The sequence below is a fragment of the Equus quagga genome, chromosome 6 (assembly GCF_021613505.1).
Source record: "Equus quagga isolate Etosha38 chromosome 6, UCLA_HA_Equagga_1.0, whole genome shotgun sequence".
Classification (NCBI taxonomy): Eukaryota; Metazoa; Chordata; class Mammalia; order Perissodactyla; family Equidae; genus Equus; species Equus quagga.
In genome coordinates, this window is record NC_060272.1 from 57,006,693 (window position 1) to 57,026,676 (window position 19,984).

At 37.7% G+C, this 19,984-nt stretch overlaps 1 protein-coding gene across 1 annotated transcript in view; it reads left to right on the top strand.

The window, feature by feature from the left end:
• Nucleotides 1-19,984, top strand: part of GTF2F2 (general transcription factor IIF subunit 2) — a 148,717-nt gene that overhangs the window by 15,792 nt on the left and 112,941 nt on the right. The window contains exons 2-4 of the mRNA XM_046665050.1: nt 3,401-3,474; nt 14,848-14,866; nt 16,044-16,188. Of these exons, the coding sequence (XP_046521006.1) occupies nt 3,401-3,474; nt 14,848-14,866; nt 16,044-16,188 (238 nt within the window). The remainder of the gene's footprint in view (nt 1-3,400; nt 3,475-14,847; nt 14,867-16,043; nt 16,189-19,984) is intronic.

Consider the following 19,984-nt stretch of genomic DNA (forward strand, 5'->3'; position numbering starts at 1 on the left):
TTTTTTGATTTCTCCTTTAATTTCTTCCGTGATCCATTGGTTGTTCAGTAGCATGTTGTTTAGCCTCCACCTATTTGTCCCTTTCCTAGCTTATTTCTTGTAGCTGATTTCTAGTTTCATAGCATTATGGTCAGAAGAGATGCTTGGTATGATTTCAGTCTTCTTAAATTTATTGAGGTTTGCCTTGTTTCCCAACATATGGTTTGTCCTTGTGAATGTTCCATGTATACTTGAGAAGAATGTGTATTCTGCTCTTTTTGGATGGAGTATTCTATATATATCTGTAAAGTCTATCTGGTCTAGTTTTTCGTTTAAATCCACTATTTCTTTGTTGACTTTCTGTCTGGATGATCTATCCATTGATGTAAGTGGGGTGTTGAGATCCTCTGCTATTATTGTGTTGTTGTTAATATCTCCTTTTAGGTTTCTTTTTTTTTTCTTTTTTTTTTTTTTTATTTTAAGATTTTATTTTTTTCTTTTTCTCCCCAACACCCCCCAGTACATAGTTGTATATTCTTCGTTGTGGGTACTTCTAGTTGCGGCATGTGGGACGCCGCCTCAGCGTGGTCCGATGAGCAGTGCCATGTCCGCGCCCAGGATCCGAACCAACGAAACACTGGGCCGCCTGCAGCGGAGCGCGCGAACTTAACCGCTCGGCCACGGGGCCAGCCCCCTCCTTTTAGGTTTCTTAATAGTTGCTTTATGTACTTTGGTGCTCCTGGGTTGGGTGCATATATAAGTATTATGTCTTCTTGGTGGGGTGTCCCTTTTATCATTATATGTTGCCCCTCTTTGTCTCTCATTACCTGTTTTATCTTGGGTCTATTGTGGCTGATATAAATATGGCAACACCTACTTTCTTTTGTTTGACATTAGCTTGGAATATCATCTTCCCTCCCTTCACTCTGAGCCTGTGTTTGTCTTTGGAGCTGCGATGTGTTTCCTGGAGGCAGAATATTGTTGGGTCTTGTCTTTTAATCCATCCCACCACTCTTTGTCTTTTGATTGGAGAATTCAATCCATTTACATTTAGAGTGATTATTGATATATGAGGGCATAATGCTGCCATTTATTGCTCATTTTCCAGTTCTTCTGCATTTCCTTTGTTTCTTGTCATGTGTATTTTGGACTACCAATTCAGTTAGGTAGTTTTCTATGGTGGTTTTTTTAGTTTTCTGTTTATTTATCATTTGTGTCTTTGTTGTAATTATTTGTTTAGTGGCTACCCTGAGGTTTGTGTATAAAATCTTGTAGATGAGGTAGTCTATTTTCTGATAGCCTCTTATTTCCTTAGACTAAGCCAGTTCCATCCCTTTCCTCTTCCCCTTCTAAGTTATTATTGTCACATTTTATTCCATCTTGTGTCGTGAGTTTGTGGTTAAAATCATGAGATTATATTTATTTTTTGGTATTTTCATTTCCTTTATCTTTAATGTTATAATTTTTACTAACTTGTTCTGATAGAGAGGTGCAATTTTCTGATTTTGTCTACCTATTTATCTCCTTACTCAATGCTTCGTAACCCTTTTCTTTTTTTTCTTTGCCCAGGTATGAGGGCCTTCCTGAGCATTTCTTGTAGCAAGAGGCCTTGTGGTGATGAACTCCCTTAGCTTTTGTTTATCTGGGAAAGTTTTTATTTCTCCAACATATCTGAAGGATATTTTCACTGAATAGAGTATTCTTAGCTGAAGGTTTTTGTCTTTCAGAATTTTGTATATATCATTCCACTGTCTCCTAGCCTGTAAGGTTTCTGCTGAGAAATCTGCTGAAAGCCTGATAGGGGTTCCTTTGTAAGTTATTTTCTTATGCCTTGCTGCCCTTAATATTTTTTCTTTGTCATTGACTTATTCCAGCTTTACAACTATCAGCCTTGGAGAAGGTCTTTTTACGTTGATATAGTTAGGAGATCTATTTGCTACTTTAGAATCCTTGTATTTCCAGCTCCTTCTCCAGCTTTGGGAAGTTCTCAGCTACTATTTCTTTAACAAGCTTTCCGCTCCATTATCCTTCTCTTCTCCCTCTGGAATACCTATAATCCTTAAGTTGCATTTACTAATTGAGTTGGATATTTCTTGGAGAATTTCTTCATTTCCTTTTAGTCTTAGTTCTCCTCCTCCATCTGAAGCATTTCTATATTTCTGTCCTCAAGACTGCTGATTTGCTCCTCCATAATATCAGCTCTGTTGTTCAGGGAGTCCAGATTTTTCTTTATCTCATCCATTGTGCTTTTCATCTCCAGTATTTCTGATTGCTGCTTCTTTATAGTTTCAATCTCTTTTGTAAAGAAGTTCCTGATATTGTTGAACTGTCCATCTGTATTTTCTTGTAACTCATTGGGTTTTTTATGATAGCTATTTTGAATTCTCTGTCATTTAGATTATAAATTTCTGTGCCTTCAGGATTGATTTCTGAGTGCTCATCATTTTCCTTCTGGTCTGGAGGTTTAATATATTTTTTCATACTTCTCTATGGCGTGGATTTGTGTCTCTGAATAGTGATAGTATCTGGTTGCAGCTTCCCCCTGCCGCCACCGGGTGAGTATCAGGAGATCTGTGTTCTGAGCCTTCCACGATCTGCGGCTCACTCACTCACAGCCACTGGCTACTTTTCTGTCTGTGTGGTGCTCTAGCCGACTGGCTGAACTGGAGTGCCAGGTGCGGGGAGGTGTGCTTTCTTTCACCTGCATGATCCTGGAGGCGTTCTCCCTCTGCACTCACTGTCTGCTCTCCTGGGATGCTAGCTTGTTGAAGACATCTCTGCAATAGCTTTGTCAGATCTGTGTGGGGCTTTCCCATAGGCTGTGAGGGAACTCGGAGAGTGATGGTGTTCCCACAGAGGGCCGCCCCTGCTGCTTCTCCTCTCAGAGCTGCGCATGTTTCTGGGGTCACTGCTGTTTGGGAGGGAGAGGGGATTCCCCTTACCTTCTTCCACTTCCTCCAGGGGGTCCAGCACCTCCACCTTCAGACATATGGCTGCGTGGGTCTCTCAGACGTCTTTTGTGTTGTGTGAATGTCCTCTGTTGGTATATGAATGTCCTTTTTGTTGTATCTTAGAGAGGAGAGTCTAAGTGGAGAGCTCACTCCGCCATAATGCTGATGTCACCCCCCCCCCCATCTCTGAACTTTTATTGGACTTTGGGAACATAAGTTAACACTACCTTATTGTTAAGTTATTTGACCAGTGTTAGTTTTGTATAACCAACTTGATTGACTTTAAGCTCTTTGAGAGCTAAAATAATTTCTTAGTACTCTTTATAGAGTAAAACTTATAATGAGAGCTTGATACTTAGTGGCCAGTTATTACAGGCAGAAAGTAAAATAGAAGCATTGTATCTTTTTCTGTGTAAAAAGATGTTTTAGCATCCAAAACATAGACTTATTAGTGTTTTACTTTGTTTTAGGTTCCTAAATATTTGTCACAGCAATGGGCTAAAGCCCCTGGAAGAGGTGAAGTTGGGAAACTGCGGATTGCCAAGTAAGTTATTTATGTACTTTTGACATTTTAAAAAGCTGTTTTTTGGAATTTTTATGAGTGCTTTTGAATGTAATTACAGTTCTTTTTCAAGTAGAGAATTTACCTGGAAAATGAGAAATAATGAGCATGTCAAGGTTTATCAAGAGATGGTTAGGTACCCTTTAAGGAGTCATGTGTATACATGTATGCAGACACCTTCACCCCTCTGTTGACAGGTGTGAATATAAAGTCAAATTTATTGGTAAAGCTTACTGGCAGCGAAGCAGCAGAGTATATAGTTCCCTTTTCCCTCCATCATCTCCACATCTTGTGAGGAGGTGTGCTTGGGTTGGGTATAACTGGATGCACCAAGTTAAGTGCTTCAGTAGAAGGATTTTGCCACTGTGCCACCATATCTTTTTATAGAGGTGTTGGAGGAGGGTAGGGAACACTTAGTAAACATGTAAGCGTAGTTTCTGATTGAGGAAATGGCCTTGTTAGGGAGGGAAGCCTCCAAAGCTTAGCCCATGTCAGCCATGGTGGTGAAAGAGTTCTTAGTAGCAGAAGAGAGGGAAGCGCCAATACACAAGCACTTTGCAAGCCAGTACTTACATCATGTTTGCCAAAATGCTATTGGCCAATGCAACTTGCATAACCAAACCCAGATTCAAGGGTGAAGCAATAGACTCCACCTCTTGGTGGGAGTCACTGCAACGAATTTGTGGTTGTCTTTTGCAGTCTGCCACATCCACGTTCCTAAATCTAAGAGGCAGCTAGCAGCCTTCTGCTTAATTGACCTTCAAGAGAATTTGATGTAGTTGATCACTTCTGTCCTCAAACCCTTTTTTTCACTTCACTTCCGGGACACGATTCTCTTGATTCTCTTCCCTCACTGGCTGTTCCTTCTCAGTCTCTATTGCTGGCTCTTTCTCATCTTCTCAGTCTCTGAGTGTTATTTGACCCCGGTGCATAGTCTTTAGTTCTTCTGTCTCTTTTGACTGACTTCTAGGTCGTCTCACCTGGTGTCAGGGCACATACCAGGTGGTATATAAAGATACAGCTCAAGCCTGGTCTCTCCGCTGATCTCTACACTCATATATTTGACTTCCTCCTTTAGGTTCCTACTTGGATGTCTCTGAATCATCTCAGACTTAATAGTTGCTATTCCTCTGTTCCTTCTCTCTGGAACATTCTTACGCTAGATATCCCCATGGCTTGCTCCATACTTTTAGGTCTCTGTTCAAGTATTGGCTCAGTGAGGCCTTTCCTGACCACCCCATATAAAATAGCACCCTGTGCTCTCTATCTCCCTACTCTCTTTTTTTCCGTCTGTAGCACTTACCACCATTCGTTCATGTAGTTGATAAATATGTATTCAGCTTCTACTGTGCCCGTTGATAGACTGTGTATTTGTTGTTTGTATTGTCCATCTCTCCCGCTAGAGCATAAGCTCCACAAGGTCAGGAGTTTTGTCTTGTTGACTATGTAATCTCCAGGGTCTGGAGCAGCACCTGGCATAGTAGACACTGAGTAAGTGAAACTGCTATAACAAATTTAGTAGCAATAGCTATTTTATTCTTTGATTTCCTTAGGTTATAGTTCCAAAAATGAGGGAGTTAGAAAATTAGAGCGTGACATTTTTCAGGCTTAAATTTTTCCTACTTGCTTTCCCAAAGTATAAGGCCTAGCGCTCTTTTTGCCTCAAATACCTACTGTCTCTATGCAAAGCTTATACTTTTGGGGAGATCATTTTAAAGTTTCCTCATTAAAGCCAATCAGCTGTGAAGTTTGGATTTGGTGAACACCCTCTGGATTTTGTTCTTTGGAGGAGCAACACTGTATGCTTGGATGATTACTTTCTCTTTAAAGTGAGAAACTTTGATGCCTTCATGTGTTTATGCCCTAAGTATTTTGTTTTTTATCTTACTTATCTTCATTCATTCTAGACATATCTTTTAACTCTTCAATTTTGTTTTAACAAGATATTGATTGGAAACAGGTATGCTTTTATATCCACAGTTCTGAAATTAGGTAGGGACAAGTAATATCTTCTTTTCTTAAGAAATGACTACACATTTAATAGTGGAACCAGTCTTGAATTCAGACCTTTAAGTGATAAGAAAACTCTAGCAGGTTCCACTTCCAGCTCTCACTATCAGTGAGACTTTGGCAGGTCACTTAATCTTTTGAGTTGAGACTCCTTATCCCTCAAGTTGCCTGTTTTGTAGGCCTTTTATATGAATCCAGTGAGATAATATGGAAATGGTTGTCATTTGTTTGTGTATTTAACTTTATAAAATGAGCGTATTCCTGGAAAGTTGTAGATAAACCACATTTTTTTGATGAGTTGTCATACTTTTATTGAAAGAAAAAAGGAACACATACTTTTAATTGAAATCTGTGGTGACCTTTTTTCTTTTTCAACGTGGAATCCTTTGTAATGTGGTTAATTACCTGCTTTTTCTATTGTGGACTTCAGAATTTCTTGTAATTAGTTTTACTGGAAATGAGAGCCACCGTTAAAATAAAATCTCAAAGTGTATGTCCCTGAGGAAAGGCAGGCTGAAGGAAAAACATATGTACATGATGAGCCATGTGCTATTGTAGAATGACCACACTAGAGCTTGGGACCTGGGTTCTGGTCATAAGTGATTGTTAATAGTTGTCTGACCTTGGGCCTCAGCCCTCTAAGCCTTAGCTTTCTTGTTTGTAAAATGTGGGTAAGAATGCCTTCCAGAACCCATAGGGTTTTTATGAGGCAAATGAACTATCTTAGGCTTTGTTAAAATGCATTGTAATCTCGAATGTTCTCCTTTCCCTACCATGAATATTGCCTTCCTGAAAACCTGTGTAAAAATGCGTGTTTGAGGAATGTAAAATCTTTCTTTTGGTGTGGGGAGGAGGGGCTTGTATGGGAAGTAGAGTAAAAGGAGCTGAGGTTCAGGGAAACCTATGTAAGCCCTGTAGGGGAGGAAGACATTTCCTCTACCTTCTCTGGGTTCTTCTGGCTGGAGAACGAATTAAATTCACATGAGACAGAATAACAGGAGAAAATTAAACAAGCTTTATAACATGTATACATGGGAGAGGCTCAGGCAAGCTGAGCAACTCGCCAAAATGACTGAAGCCCCCACCTTAAATATCATATTCAGCTAAAGACAAAGGAGGATGTTGGGGGTGGGGGGAGTCAGTTACAGGAGGTTACCAGACAAGCACAATAAACAAATGCAGATTTAAGTCCTTGCCTTCCCTATTGATTAAGAGTTTCTAGAGATAAAGTCATCCCCCCTTCTTCCTGTACAGAGAGGAACACACCTTTACAGATGGAGATTTCCTTTAAAATGTGAATGTCTCCTAACAAAGGGCAAGGAAGTTCCACTCCTCAGAGCCTCCTTCCCTGTCCCAGTTTATTAAAAGTAACCAGCCCCAAATAATCCTCATGCCAAAGAGACATATATTGGGGTGGCCAATGCCAGTCCCCCACAGCCCTAAATACTGCTTTAATCTCTAAAGTAAAATATTAAAGACAGCATGCTAAATAGGCAATAATGGATGTGCTGCAACTTTTCTTTATCACTCTTTGCTTGGTAGAAAATTTCAAGCTCTTTTTCTCCCTTAGTTTGAAGCAGGTGGTTTACGTAGTTGTTCCTAATATACCTCGGGTGGCCATACCCCCAGATTTGCCTATAACAGCCCCATTTTACATGTTTTCCCTGTGCAATTATTGATAATGTCCCCTCATTCACTCTCCACAGTGTCCTGGCTTTGACAATAAACTATATGTTTGCCCTTAATGTTAACAGATGTGTGTGTGTATTTTATATGTAGGTCTAGCAGGTTTTCTACCTAACATGATACATAATCAATCTTGTTGAAGACCTAGATCCTTATAATGATGAGAACAGATTTATAGTAATTAGTACCCTAAGATTGCTATAGAAATGCTTGGAAACAGCTTGTTCCAAAGTAAGTCTCTGGCTATTTTGTTTATGTTACTAATTTTCTTAGCTTTCATTCATTTTACTGAATTACTAAATTCACTGTTCAACACATGTAGGATGAGTGAGGAATGGCTTAGCAGTGCATGTGACTAGTTTATCAGGATTTTATTTGATTTCAAGCTAATATGAGTCATCAAGTTTAAGTGGCTATAAACAAAAGGCTCCATTAATAGATGTTTTTTGTTTAGATTAAAATGGGATGATAATCCTATTCTTTTCTTTGCCAGGTAGCTTACAATGCAAACATTATGTTCATTTCTTAGTGCTGCACTTAGAGACATGGACAAATAAGTTCATTCAGTGGAGTGAGACTAGGATAATGAGAAAACTGAAAAAAAACCCAATGTCCTGTGAAGAATGTTTGAAGGTACTATGGCTGTTAAGAGAAGATTTAGAGCAGACATGTGAAACTGTCTTCAAATATTTTTAAGACTAAAAGATGTATAATCAACTATTGATTCTTAGGCAGATTAACCAGTTTATGGGTTATCTGTGTGGTTGAAAAAAAGTATATTTGGGTAAAAAATGAAAATGACTAAGGTTTTCAAAAGGCAATGTGGCATATTGATTATGAGTGTGGACTCAGGAGTCAGTGAACTCTGAGCTTTGTCTGGACCTTGTCACTTACTAGCTGTATGACTTTGGGTAAGTTGCTTACCCGCTCTGTTTCTTTATCTGTTAGAGGGAGATGGCATTAATACCTCATAGGTTAAATGCATGTAAGATACTTAGAAGTATTCACCTACTGTCTTGCCACACATAGTACGCGGTGCAAACTGTATACCCTGCATTGTGTCTGATGTGGTGTGGGTACACACCTCCCCTCCCCGTCACATCTCCCAGAGTCAAGCAGCAGCAGCTTGCTGTGCGATAGCCAGAAGCCAGGAAGATCTACATGGTGTTTGTTCATTTCAGCAGACAGGACTGGGAGAGGCAGAGAGGAGGGAGAAAACATGCAGCTGGGAATGCAGCTCTTCCCAAATTTGGTTCTGTTTATACCTAAGAAAGAGGGGCCTAGTTATGAGTAAGATGAAAGTAACAGCATATTTTAACATTTGGTAACATTTCAGCCATTTTTCTCAAGCAGTTTATGCGATGTTACTAAACCATTGTACTTGGATTATTTTTGTATCTTTGGACATCTAATGTGTACCACATTTCAGTTAGTTTATAGTTTTGACTTAGTTTAATTTTAAAACTGACCTTTCTGCATCACCATCCTGCCTCAGAAAACTTCAGTTTTCGGTTTGATATATGTTGTATTTTACTCACAGTCATGCAGTCCGAACTAATGTGGCTTCTCTTAGTGACTCTTAATTTTTTTTTTCTTTTTGAGGAAGATTAGCCCTGAGCTAACTACTGCCAGTCCTCCTCTTCTTGCTGAGGAAGCCTGGCCCAGAGCTAACATCGTGCCCATCTTCCTCTGCTTTATATGTGGGACGCCTACCACGGCATGGTGTGCCAAGTGGTGCCATGTCCGCACCCGGGATCCGAACCGGCAAACCCTGGGTCGCCGAGAAGCAGAACGTGCGAACTTAACCGCTGTGCCACCAGGCCGGCCCCTAGTAACTCTTAATTTTTAGGGTTATTTCTAAGCACATTTGACATTTAAGTTCATATGGGGCCGACTAATAAAAACTATGCGAACAAAAAATCAGTGAGATATAATTTTTCTGTTATAAAATTAGTAAGTTTAAAACATTGTTAGATTGTTGATAAGAGTTTAAATTGGTACCAACTTTCTGAAGGGCAGTCTGGCAACATACATATGTGTATATATACACATTTACGTATATACATAATATAAACGCACGCACACACGGGTGTTGAGAACTGTTTGGATGACAAACTCATCCAGCAGGGTAGGACTGGGATAGAGAGAAGGCTGGGGAAGTTAATAATAAAGTTAATAAAGTTAATAGTAAGTTAATAGTAAAATGTTCATGCCTTTGACCCAGCAGTTTCATCAATTTCTAGGATCTTAGCCCATGTTAGTGATGCAAAGATTGATGTACAAGGATACTCATTTCAGCATTGTTTGTGATAGAGAAAAATTAGTAATATTCCCAAATTCCTTAGTAAGGGATTAAGTAAGTGAACTGGGCACATTTTAAATTTATTTAATACTTTTATTTTAAAACAATCTCAAGCTACAGAAAAATTGGAAGAACTGCACAAAGAACAGACAAAGACGTTCTCCTGCATAATCACAGTACACTCCTCTAAATCAGTAAATTAACATCAAATAATACCACTGTGTAATCCTTAGACTTCATTCAAGGTTTGCCAGTTGTCTCAATAACATTTATAGCAAAAAGATCCCATCTACAATCTTGCAATCTTGCTTTGTGTTCTGTTGTCAGGTCTCTTTAGTTTCCTTTTTTTTGGTGAGAAAGTTTGGCCCTGAGCTAACATCTGTTGCCAGTTTTCCTCTTTTGTTTTCCCCCTCCTCAAAGCCCCAGTGCATAGTTGTATATCCTAGTGGCAAGTCATTCTAGTTCTTCCATGTGGCATGCCGCCACAGCATGGCTTGATGAGCTGTGCGTAGGTCTGTGCCCAGGATCCCAACTGGTACACCCTGGGCTGCTGAAGGCAGAGCGTGCAAACTTAGCCGCTGGGCCATGGGGCTGGTCCCACTTTCCTTAAATCTAGAACAAGTCTTTGTTGACTTGTATACTATATAAACATCAATGCTCTTGATGTTTACCAGGCAGTTATTTTATAAAATTTGGGTTTGTCAGATGTTTCTTCATGATTAGATTTGGGTTATGCATCTTTGGCAAGAATATCACAAAGGTGAAGCTGAGTTTCACTGTGTTCTAGCAAGGTTTCCATGTTTTCATTTTGTCCCATTGCTGGTAGGGGTAACTTTGATCACTTGAGTAAGGAGTGTCTTCTAAGCTTTTTCACTGTAAATTCACTCTTTTCTCCTAATTGTTAAGTATTCTGTGGCGTTGTACTTTGAGACTGTATAAACACTCCATTCCTCATCAAAGTTTCCGCTTTATTTATCGATGTTAATATGAACATATGGATTCCAGTTTTATTCGGTGGATCACAATTTGTTACCATCATCGTTTATTCTAATGTTCAAATTACCCAAAATTTAGCCAGTGGAAGCTCCCTTTTTTCCCTTTATTGTGGTAAAAAACACATATAAAATTTACCATCTTAACCATTTTTAAGTGTATAGTTCAATAGTGTAAGTCCTGTGTCATTTTGACATGTCCTCATCATTCTTTGAGTGCTTATGTTTTGGCTTAGAAAGATGTTTTAGACTCATCTTGTACATTTCTGTCTAAGCCCTGGAGTCAGTCATTTTTCCAAGGAGTGGCGGTTCCTTCTAGAGGAAAACGGTATTTAGAAACTAAGATCTGGATACCACAAGTGGTCACTGCTGCTCCCAGGGCCTCTTGGGGTAGAACTAGGGAATGTATGCACACACACACCTTTACATCTATGCTTATTTCTATATCTGCATACATTGAAAATCATGAATTTACACCAATATCCAATTCCAGTTCAAAACCACAGGGTGTGTTGCAGTTTTCTCCCTTTTCATATTTGTACCTGTTTTCTGAAGGTGAGAAACCTGATTCTTAATATATTCACTTATTTGTTCAGAATCCCCCCTCCCCCCCCCATGTGAATGCCCTCCTCACCCCGCTTGGGCTCTAGCACCCCTCCTTAGGCTGCTACCTTTGCTGTCCTCCACAGGGACACTCTCCTCAGCCTGTTCAGGCTTCCATCCCTGTTCTGAGGCTGCGTTCTGCCTCCTTACCTCTCCATGTGGATGCCCCTTACCCCACTAGGCTCTGACACACTTCTTGTTGAGCCATTCCTTTATGGGGATGCCCTCCTTATCTCACTGGGCTCTTGACACCTTGCCCCAGGCTGCACCCTCCACCCCAGGCACTTCTCCACCCGACTTGGGCTGTGACCACCATTCTCAACCCACTCTGCAGTTTCTTCGATTGCTTGGCCTCACCTAATGGTTTTTGAACTGAATTGTTTAGGGAGGGGACTTTTGAATAGGAATTAAAACAAAACAAAACAAAAACAACAAAAAACCCTGGAGAGCAATTAAAGACTTGGTATTATTTGGTTGATGTTCGTACCCTGGAAAAGGTGGTGCTTTATTGACTGTCAGTGATTAGTGAAGTCTGGCCCCACTGGTGGCAAATCTAAGAAGTGTTTTAAGAAATGTAAGAAAAAGGAAAGACAAATGATTAGGTTTTTTGTTTTTGTTTTTTTTTAAAGGCAAGAGGAACAAGACTGGAGTCTAAAGAAGTAGTTGTGTGATATTGAGAAATAGGCTCAGAGCAATGAAGGAGAAACTGTACAGCATTGTGAGGCATTCAGTGAAAGGATAGGCCAGGTGTTTACTTCATGCATTTCTGAAGATATTACTGTCTTTTATAATAGTTGATGTTTATAATTTTAACCACAGTTCATCATGGAAAGGGTGTATTTTAGTTGTAACATAGAACAATAAAAGGTCATGCATACTTCATACATTCACACACCAATACAAAAGAGTGTGGGATCCCTTTTCAATGGAGGAAGTCAAATACTGTATGATCTCACTCATAAGTGGAAGATAAAAACAACAACAACAACAAACAAACACATAGATACAGAGGTTAGGTTGGTGGTTACCAGAGGAGAAGGGGGAGGGAGGAGGGCTAAAGAGGTGACAGGGCACGTGTGTACGGTGATGTACGGTAATTAGTCTTTGGGTGGTGAACATGATGTAGTCTACACAGAACTTGAAATACAGTGATCTACAGCTGAAATTTATATAATATTATAAACCAGTGTTACCTCAGTAAAAAAAAGCAAAACAAAAACGTGTAATCCCTTTAAAATAAGTTTTGTCTTCAAGGATTAATTATTTTTCTAGAAAATTAATTCAGAGCTCATTAATCTCATCCTTCCAGCTATGATGCCATTATAATTATGTATATGAAAATGAAGTTGTCCTCCCCGCCTGTGTTCCCTAATTGCGTCTGGGTGATTTTCTAGTCACCTAGACTGGAAATGTCAGTGTGATCTTTAATCCATCGTTTTTCCCTTGCTGCCCACTTCCAGTCATTTCCTCTTCTATCAGTTCTGACAGTTTAAATGCCCTGTCATACACTCCTCCGTGCGTTCTATCACTGCCTGATTCAAGCCTTCATTACTTTTATGTGGGTTTTTCCATTAGTCCCAATTCAATTCAGTAAACATTACCCAAGTGCCTCCTGCATCTTTGCCCTGTGCTTTGCTGACAGCACCTTGGTCTTAAAGGTGACTAAATTCAGTGTCTCTGGAGTCCACATTCAGGAGTGATAGGGAAGGGACCTCACTCAGTTCATCTTTTCCTAGCTTTCTCATCTGTGTTTCCATGACAGTGTGTTGTACTTCTGTCATAAAGTTATTATCCTGTTTATAGTTGTTCATGGATAGGATCTGTCTTTTTTCATTAAACTAAGACCTTCTTGCTGTCAATGACCTATACTCATACTATATCATGCACTTAGCACTGTGCCTAGTGGATATGTAGTAGACAATGACAGAATGAGTGATTAAGTGACTGAATGAAGGCAGAGTGGAAACTCAGTGTGGTGTTATGGAGAAACAGTAATTTTTTAACTAGTCTTCATATCCATTCTCTCTATATTTTCTGGTCCAAGTTTCTTGGAGCATATCTTTGTACTTGTTATTCTTTTGTTCAAACAGTACCTGTGGCTCTCCATTGCCTAAAGAATGAAGTCTGTGCTCTGTCTTGTGATATTTAAAATCTTCCTTGGTCTAGCCCCAGTTCTCCTGTATAGTTTATCTCCCACTGTTCCTTATTTTGCACTCTCCCTTCCAGCAGAATCTGATCACTTTTTCATGATCAGACTCTTCGGTGGCTTTGCTCGGCTGTTTATTTCTAATACTATGTTCTCATCTCAGCCTGTTGAAATCCCAGTACCCTTCAAGACTTAGCTCAGAGCTGCCTCTTTTGTCGAGCCATTCCTTAACTCTTAAAATGGCAGAAGTGATGTCCTCCTGTCTGATCCTGGCATATTATGGCTCTCTTAAACATTGAAATTTCTCTCCTTTTATACTTACAAGTGTAGCTTTTATACCTTCTGCTGAATGGGGACAGGACCTTATGTTCAGTACTTTGCATATAGTAGGTATTTCATGTATGTTTTTTAAAATTAGCCTATTTTATAGAGTATACATTGATTCCATGTTTGTAAAAAAAACATTAAAAAATATGTAATTCAAATAACAGTGACACACCACACAACAATGTTTTGGTCAATGATGGACCACATATGGACCACAATGATGGTGGTCCCATAGAATTAGTACCATGTAGCCTGGGTGTGTAGTAGGCTATACACTCCTTTTTAAAAAATTTTTATTTATTTTTATTTTTTTGTAAAGATTGGCACCTGCGCTAACATCTGTTGCCAATCTTCTCTCTCTTTTTTTTTTTGCTGCTTTTCCCCAAAGCCCCCCAGTACATAGTTGTATATTCTAGTTGTAGGTCCTACTGGTTGTGCTGTGTGGGACGCTGCCTTAGCACAGCCTGATGAGCGGTGCCGTGTCCACGCCCAGGATCCAAACTGGCGAAAACCTGGGCCGCCGAAGCGGAGCATGCGAGCTTAACCTCTCAGCCACGGGGCCGGCCCCATATACACTCTTGATGTGCACATGATGATGTCCACACGATGATGAAATCTCCTAATGATGCAATTTGCAGCATGTATCCCTGTTGTTAAGTGACACATGACTGTATCTAGAAAATAGTCTGGAAGGATATATACTGTTCCACGTGTAACAGTGGAATTCTGGCTAATTTAAAACTTCTTTTGGCTTGTTTGTATTGATAATTAATGTTTTTTCTAATGTTTACATATAGGCATTTATTGTTTTTATAGTGGAGAAAAATTGCATATAACTTTAAAATGTTATTTAATAATTTTTGATCTTTAAGATTTTGTTAGGTAAATGAAACATATTCAGCTAGACAATATAGTAAAATTTGCTGAAATACGCTATATCTGGTATTAAATATGCATTCACATGCTGCTGAATGCTAAAAATGCTCAGAAATAGAGATAAGAATTGTAACAAGATCATTATTTGGATAAAATATTAGAACAGGTTGTAATAGTGTTAAGTGACACAAACTCATAATATCTAAAATACTCACGTGGGATTAATGTGACTTTTTTCTCTATAGGATTACAAATAGAATAGTTGAAGAGAGCCAAGGGTAAATATTAGTTAATCTCTCTAAATGTAATATTTTATGTAAATATGAGGTAGTTTTATTTCTTTTAGTGTTTGGCTTACATTTGAAAAAACATGAAATCTAGATAATTTAAAATTTTCCTTTTTTCTTTTTTAGGAATCAAGGAAGGACTGAGGTAAGATTATTTCTATGAAAATTTTATTTAAAATATGAGATTATTTCACTAGGCATTACCAATAGTAAAGAGAGGGTGGTGTTTGCATTCTGAAAGACTCCACGTCAAACTAGTGGCTGGTGGTCAGGAACACATAGTAGTATAAATGCCTCTCATGTCTGAATGAATGGACTCCTTTCTAGTTGTTCATTCTTAGCATTTTCCTACGTTGACCTAAAATATCCCCTCTCTCGGTCCTATGAAACTTAGTATTGTTTCACTACTAACTTTAACATTATTTCAGTGTGGCAAAAGGCATTTGATTTGGATTTTTGAGGGTTTTAGATTTTGATCCAGGGCTTAATTTGTGGTACCTATCACATAGTAGAGAGAGACTTAATAACTACTTAATCTTCCCATGTGGTTGGGAGATCAGTATTTTGTAAATCCCTTTGATGTAAAATTTGATGTTCTTTTGGGGGAGATCTGTTATATAGTAAAAATCATTTTGAAAGAACACCTACTATGTCTTTTTATTCTAAACTTCAATATTGAGTTATCTTTGTAAATATTTAGTTGTATTTGTTAAAATATTCAAAAATAAAACAGCACCATGAACACAAACAGTAGTCATTAAGACCTAATAAAGAAATGTATTCTCTGTTTATAGGAGTGGTTAAGCTTTCTTAGTAAATAGCTCACGTCTCCCCTCTTTAAGTATAATTGCTTTCTTAATACTCTTGAAATGTTCACTCATTCAGCAAATACTGTTTTCCTTCTATGTGCCAGATACTTTGCTAGGAGACATATATATATATATATATAATGTATGTATTTAAGGACATACATTTATATTTAAGGATCTAAATATAATAAGAGATGATCCTGTGACCTCAAAACCTTCGGAAAATAAATTTTATTCCTATTTTGGAAATAGAATTTCGTCAGACCAAAGAACATTTGAAAGCTGTCTATAATGGTAGATTAGCCCCATTATTCTCACAGATGGGAATAGATTCTCTTTTTATGACTAAGTATTAAGGATTTTTTGATAAAGTTTTAGAAAAATGTTAATAAAGTGACTAGAAAAGATTCACATTTTTAAAAAGTATTTGATTTATAATCAGAATTTTTTTACAGATACTTTGAATACAAAACTCTGTTGTAATAAGCTCTGGTTAATGTGTCTGTCTGTTAGGTGTCATTTACTTTGAATGAGGATCTTGCAAATATTCATGATATTGGCGGAAAACCAGCTTCAGTCAGTGCTCCTAGAGAACATCCATTTGTCTTACAAAGTGTTGGAGGACAGACATTAACTGTATTTACTGAGAGCTCATCAGGTAAGTGGGAATAATATTATTTCAGGTGATTCCTGTACACATATAGATTTTCTATCTTGACATACACTCTAAGGTCATTAGCAAGACTGTTTCACCTACTGTTCTGTCTACCTCTGCTATTCATATCATACTACTTCTCTGCTCTAAGTACTTTCCTGCGATTGATGAAATTTTGGCTGTTACTCAAAGGGTCTAGTTTCCATTTGGGGCATGAAGACATAGAACAAAGCAGATGGAACAGTGTGGTGCATCAAGCTGTCTTTTAGGATGTTGAAGAAACAGTATCCTAAGCTTTGCCAAGATAAGGTCATACTTCCATGTTTTGGTAAATTGATATTCAGCAACTATAAGTTGTGTTTTAAAAAATATTGCTTAATATTAGGGAATATTTTAGTCTGAATTTTTGCTCCTGTATGCTTTCTATACTGAGGGCCTTTTTAAGGCATAGAGATTAATTTCTTTTAATCAGTATTGTAAATTTTGTGTATTTGCTAACAGATATTTTAACAGTTCAGTAAATCGGGAGCAAGTGTTTCAGTTTGTGAATTCAATACGGAGAGAGCTTTTTTCTGGCATATATGTTTATGTTTATTTTCATTGTTTCTTGATTTTAGCCATCACTGAATTTAGACTATTACTATTAAAGCAGCAGGCCAACTCATTGTAATGGAGCTAATTTTTCATGTCTAATTCAAAAAGTTTATTGGTTGTATAAAAGAAACAGATCCGGGATTTTGTTATATCTTCATTAAACTTTACAAAGAAAGCTGTAAGAAATTATAGAATGTTAAAAATGTCATTGTTTTAAAAAACAGAATATGTTCATATAAATTTTTGTGGTGTCTTGGGTTACCAATAGTTGCATAAACTGATCTTTTAAAAAAGTTAGTCTTTATTTTTTCCCCCTTGAATATAGAATCTAACAAAATGGTAAATTGTAACTTTTCTTTCATGTAGTTTAAGGTAAAAGAGTTGTTTTATTGCATTATTCTGCTGCTATAGTAGTTTGTAGTGTAGTATTATGGGAGGTAGAAAATGTTAAACACGTGCATCTCCTCCTGGAGAAGATGGAGCTGTTCAGCACGTGTTGATTGTATGCTGCATTGTGCAGGGCATAGCGTAGGCACGTACAAGGAATCCGAGATTTGTCTTGCCATTCATGGCATTTAATAAGACCTATTGAACCCATGAGGTTTTCTCTACTGTTGTGGTTGTCCCTGGAGTGGAAGAGGCATGGCATTAAGACGGTAAAAAGGAGGCAGAGGCTTGAAAAAGGTTTTAGGTAGGGAAACTTGAATATCTTTGTAGAAAAAGGTACCCTATTTCAGATTTTCTCTCTTACTAAGTTGCTGATTTTTCCAAAGTGTGATTTATTTGCTGGTACTTATACAAAAGACAGTGATTTAGAAAGCTGAGGTTTGTTATTCTCCAAATTAATCTTCCATTTTTAATCTTGTAAATCCTTTAGTGTTGTGCTCTTCTTGAACATCTTGTGTTCGCATTTCTGGTTACAGTGTTCTCCGAAGTGAATATGGTATTATAAGGATGATCTCGGCAGGGATATGGAAAAGATCAAGATTGTCATCCTTTTTCTGGAATTTGGACAATATGTTCTTGCTTTGTAGAACTATGATAATACAAATGCAGGTCTAAGTTGCTGTGAGATTGTGTACACTATAAGGGAATATTTAGCTTCTTAACCTCATTAATCATTTCTGTTTCATGTCAGTGCTCCTTGACTCTCTTTGAGCCTTACTGTGCTTTAATTTCCTTATTTGTGAAATGGGGGATAATTATTTATGTTTATACATAAATAGGAATATATTTAAAACAGAACAATGCTCGGTACATACTGAATGCTCAATAACTCTTAGCTGTTATTACTATTATTAATATTAAATCTTATTTTTAAACACTTTAGGCTTCAGTTTTAAGGCATGTACGTAGCTCTATCTGGGTATTTATCACTTGATAAAATTCAGCCAATGGAGATTTTTATGTTTAGTGTTTTGATTACCTCGATGACTGAGAAAAAAGCTCCAGAGTTGTCATTAACAGTTTATTTCCTTTTCTGAGGAGCCTTACATCATTTGCTATTTCTACTCATTAGTATCAGTTCTACAACTGGGTTTCTTGGATCTCTGGGAAGTCATAAATAGCAGGGGCTCTGTGACTGCCATGACATATTTAAATGTGGATGTATGTGTATATCAGCATGTTTTTCTATAGGACAGGACCATAGGTTTCATTGGGGTCTGTGACCCAAAAAAGCTCCAGAGTCACCACTCTAGTGTTACCTTGCTTGGTTGTGAACCTGCCAAATAATAAGTAACTGAGCCATTTTACAGTGGTTAAGCTGTTTATTTTACATTGAAATGTACACAAGGCAGGCATTATCTTGAATATTTTTATGTTTTCCCTCAAGCACAGAACTATACCTGTTTATAAAAAATTGCTTTTCTAGGCACTTCATTTCTTTTTAATAGTGTACAGGTCTGTAAAACTTAGAATTTCATAAGAAAAATTAAAACTTCAGTTGAGTGTACGGAGTTTAATTTTAATAACTTCATTCCTTCTGTTAACATACTTTTGCTGGTTTTTGAGAGACTCCTTTTGAGCTGTTTATTGTAATGATTAAATTCTACGTATTTGAGTATCTTTGGGGGAGATGAGATTAGAGGGAACAGATACGTTTTACAATGCTTTCACCTTAATTAAAATAATCTACATTTCATGAGTGGTTTAGGAACACAGTTAATTTGTTTCTGGTTGAGTGTTCCTATCTGAGAGAACATATTTTATTTTTAAGAGCTATTTTGGATTAGCCCTTCTTCCGCCTCCACATTTCTCTGTGAAATTCTAAATAATCTATTTCTCTATTAAATATTTTCATGGGAATCTATATTAGCTAGTACCCGTATCTCTACCCTTATTTAGGCAGAAATGCCTCATATGTTTAACCTTTATTTTTTTCCCCTTTGGGTCTTCAGTTTAGTATTTTTATCGACTCTTTGTTGTTAATTAGATAACTACTATTTCTTTTGTCCTTTGCACCCCTACCTTTGTTGAAGCTTAGGTTTTCTTCTTTATAATTGCCAATTCTAAACTAAAAGTTGTTCATTCATCTGTTCAACAGATATTTTTGAGGCTAGGCCCTGTGCTGGAATAAGAGTAGAGTCCTGTCCAATTGGGCAATTGGTATGTGAAAAAATAATTATTACAGAAAGTGCTCTAATGGTGCTATGTACAAAGAGGAAAAAAAGGTGTGTACTTTAAGAACTGGGAAAGGCTTCAAAAGTGGGTATAATATTTGCGCTGCACCTTGAAGTATATGAATAGGATACATTAAATAGGAGGAAAGAAAGTGAAGATAAACTTCATTTTTCTCACCTTCAAGTATCCTATTCTTCACTTTGCTTTCTCCTACCTGTCATCTCTCTGTTATATCTATCTAAAATCCATTAAATAGTCCTGGTTAGATCAAAGCAACAAAGCTCATTTGTGGACTTCATAGTCTTGTCTAGAAATGAAAAAGTTTGAACTAGTGCAATGGGAATGGAAAAGAGGGATCCTGTTCTAGAGATAGAGGTAATTTTGACAGCTTTTGGTGATGAATTGAGTGTGGGGAAATTGGATGAGTGAGAAATCTAGAATGGTTTCTAATCCTTTTTTTGGCTTGAGCATCTGGATGAATGGTAAAACCATCACTGAGTTAGAAAATATTGAAAGAAATGGGCAGGGTTAGAGCTGATGGTAACTCAGTGACTTTTTTGCTCTAGGTTTTCGTTATCTTTGA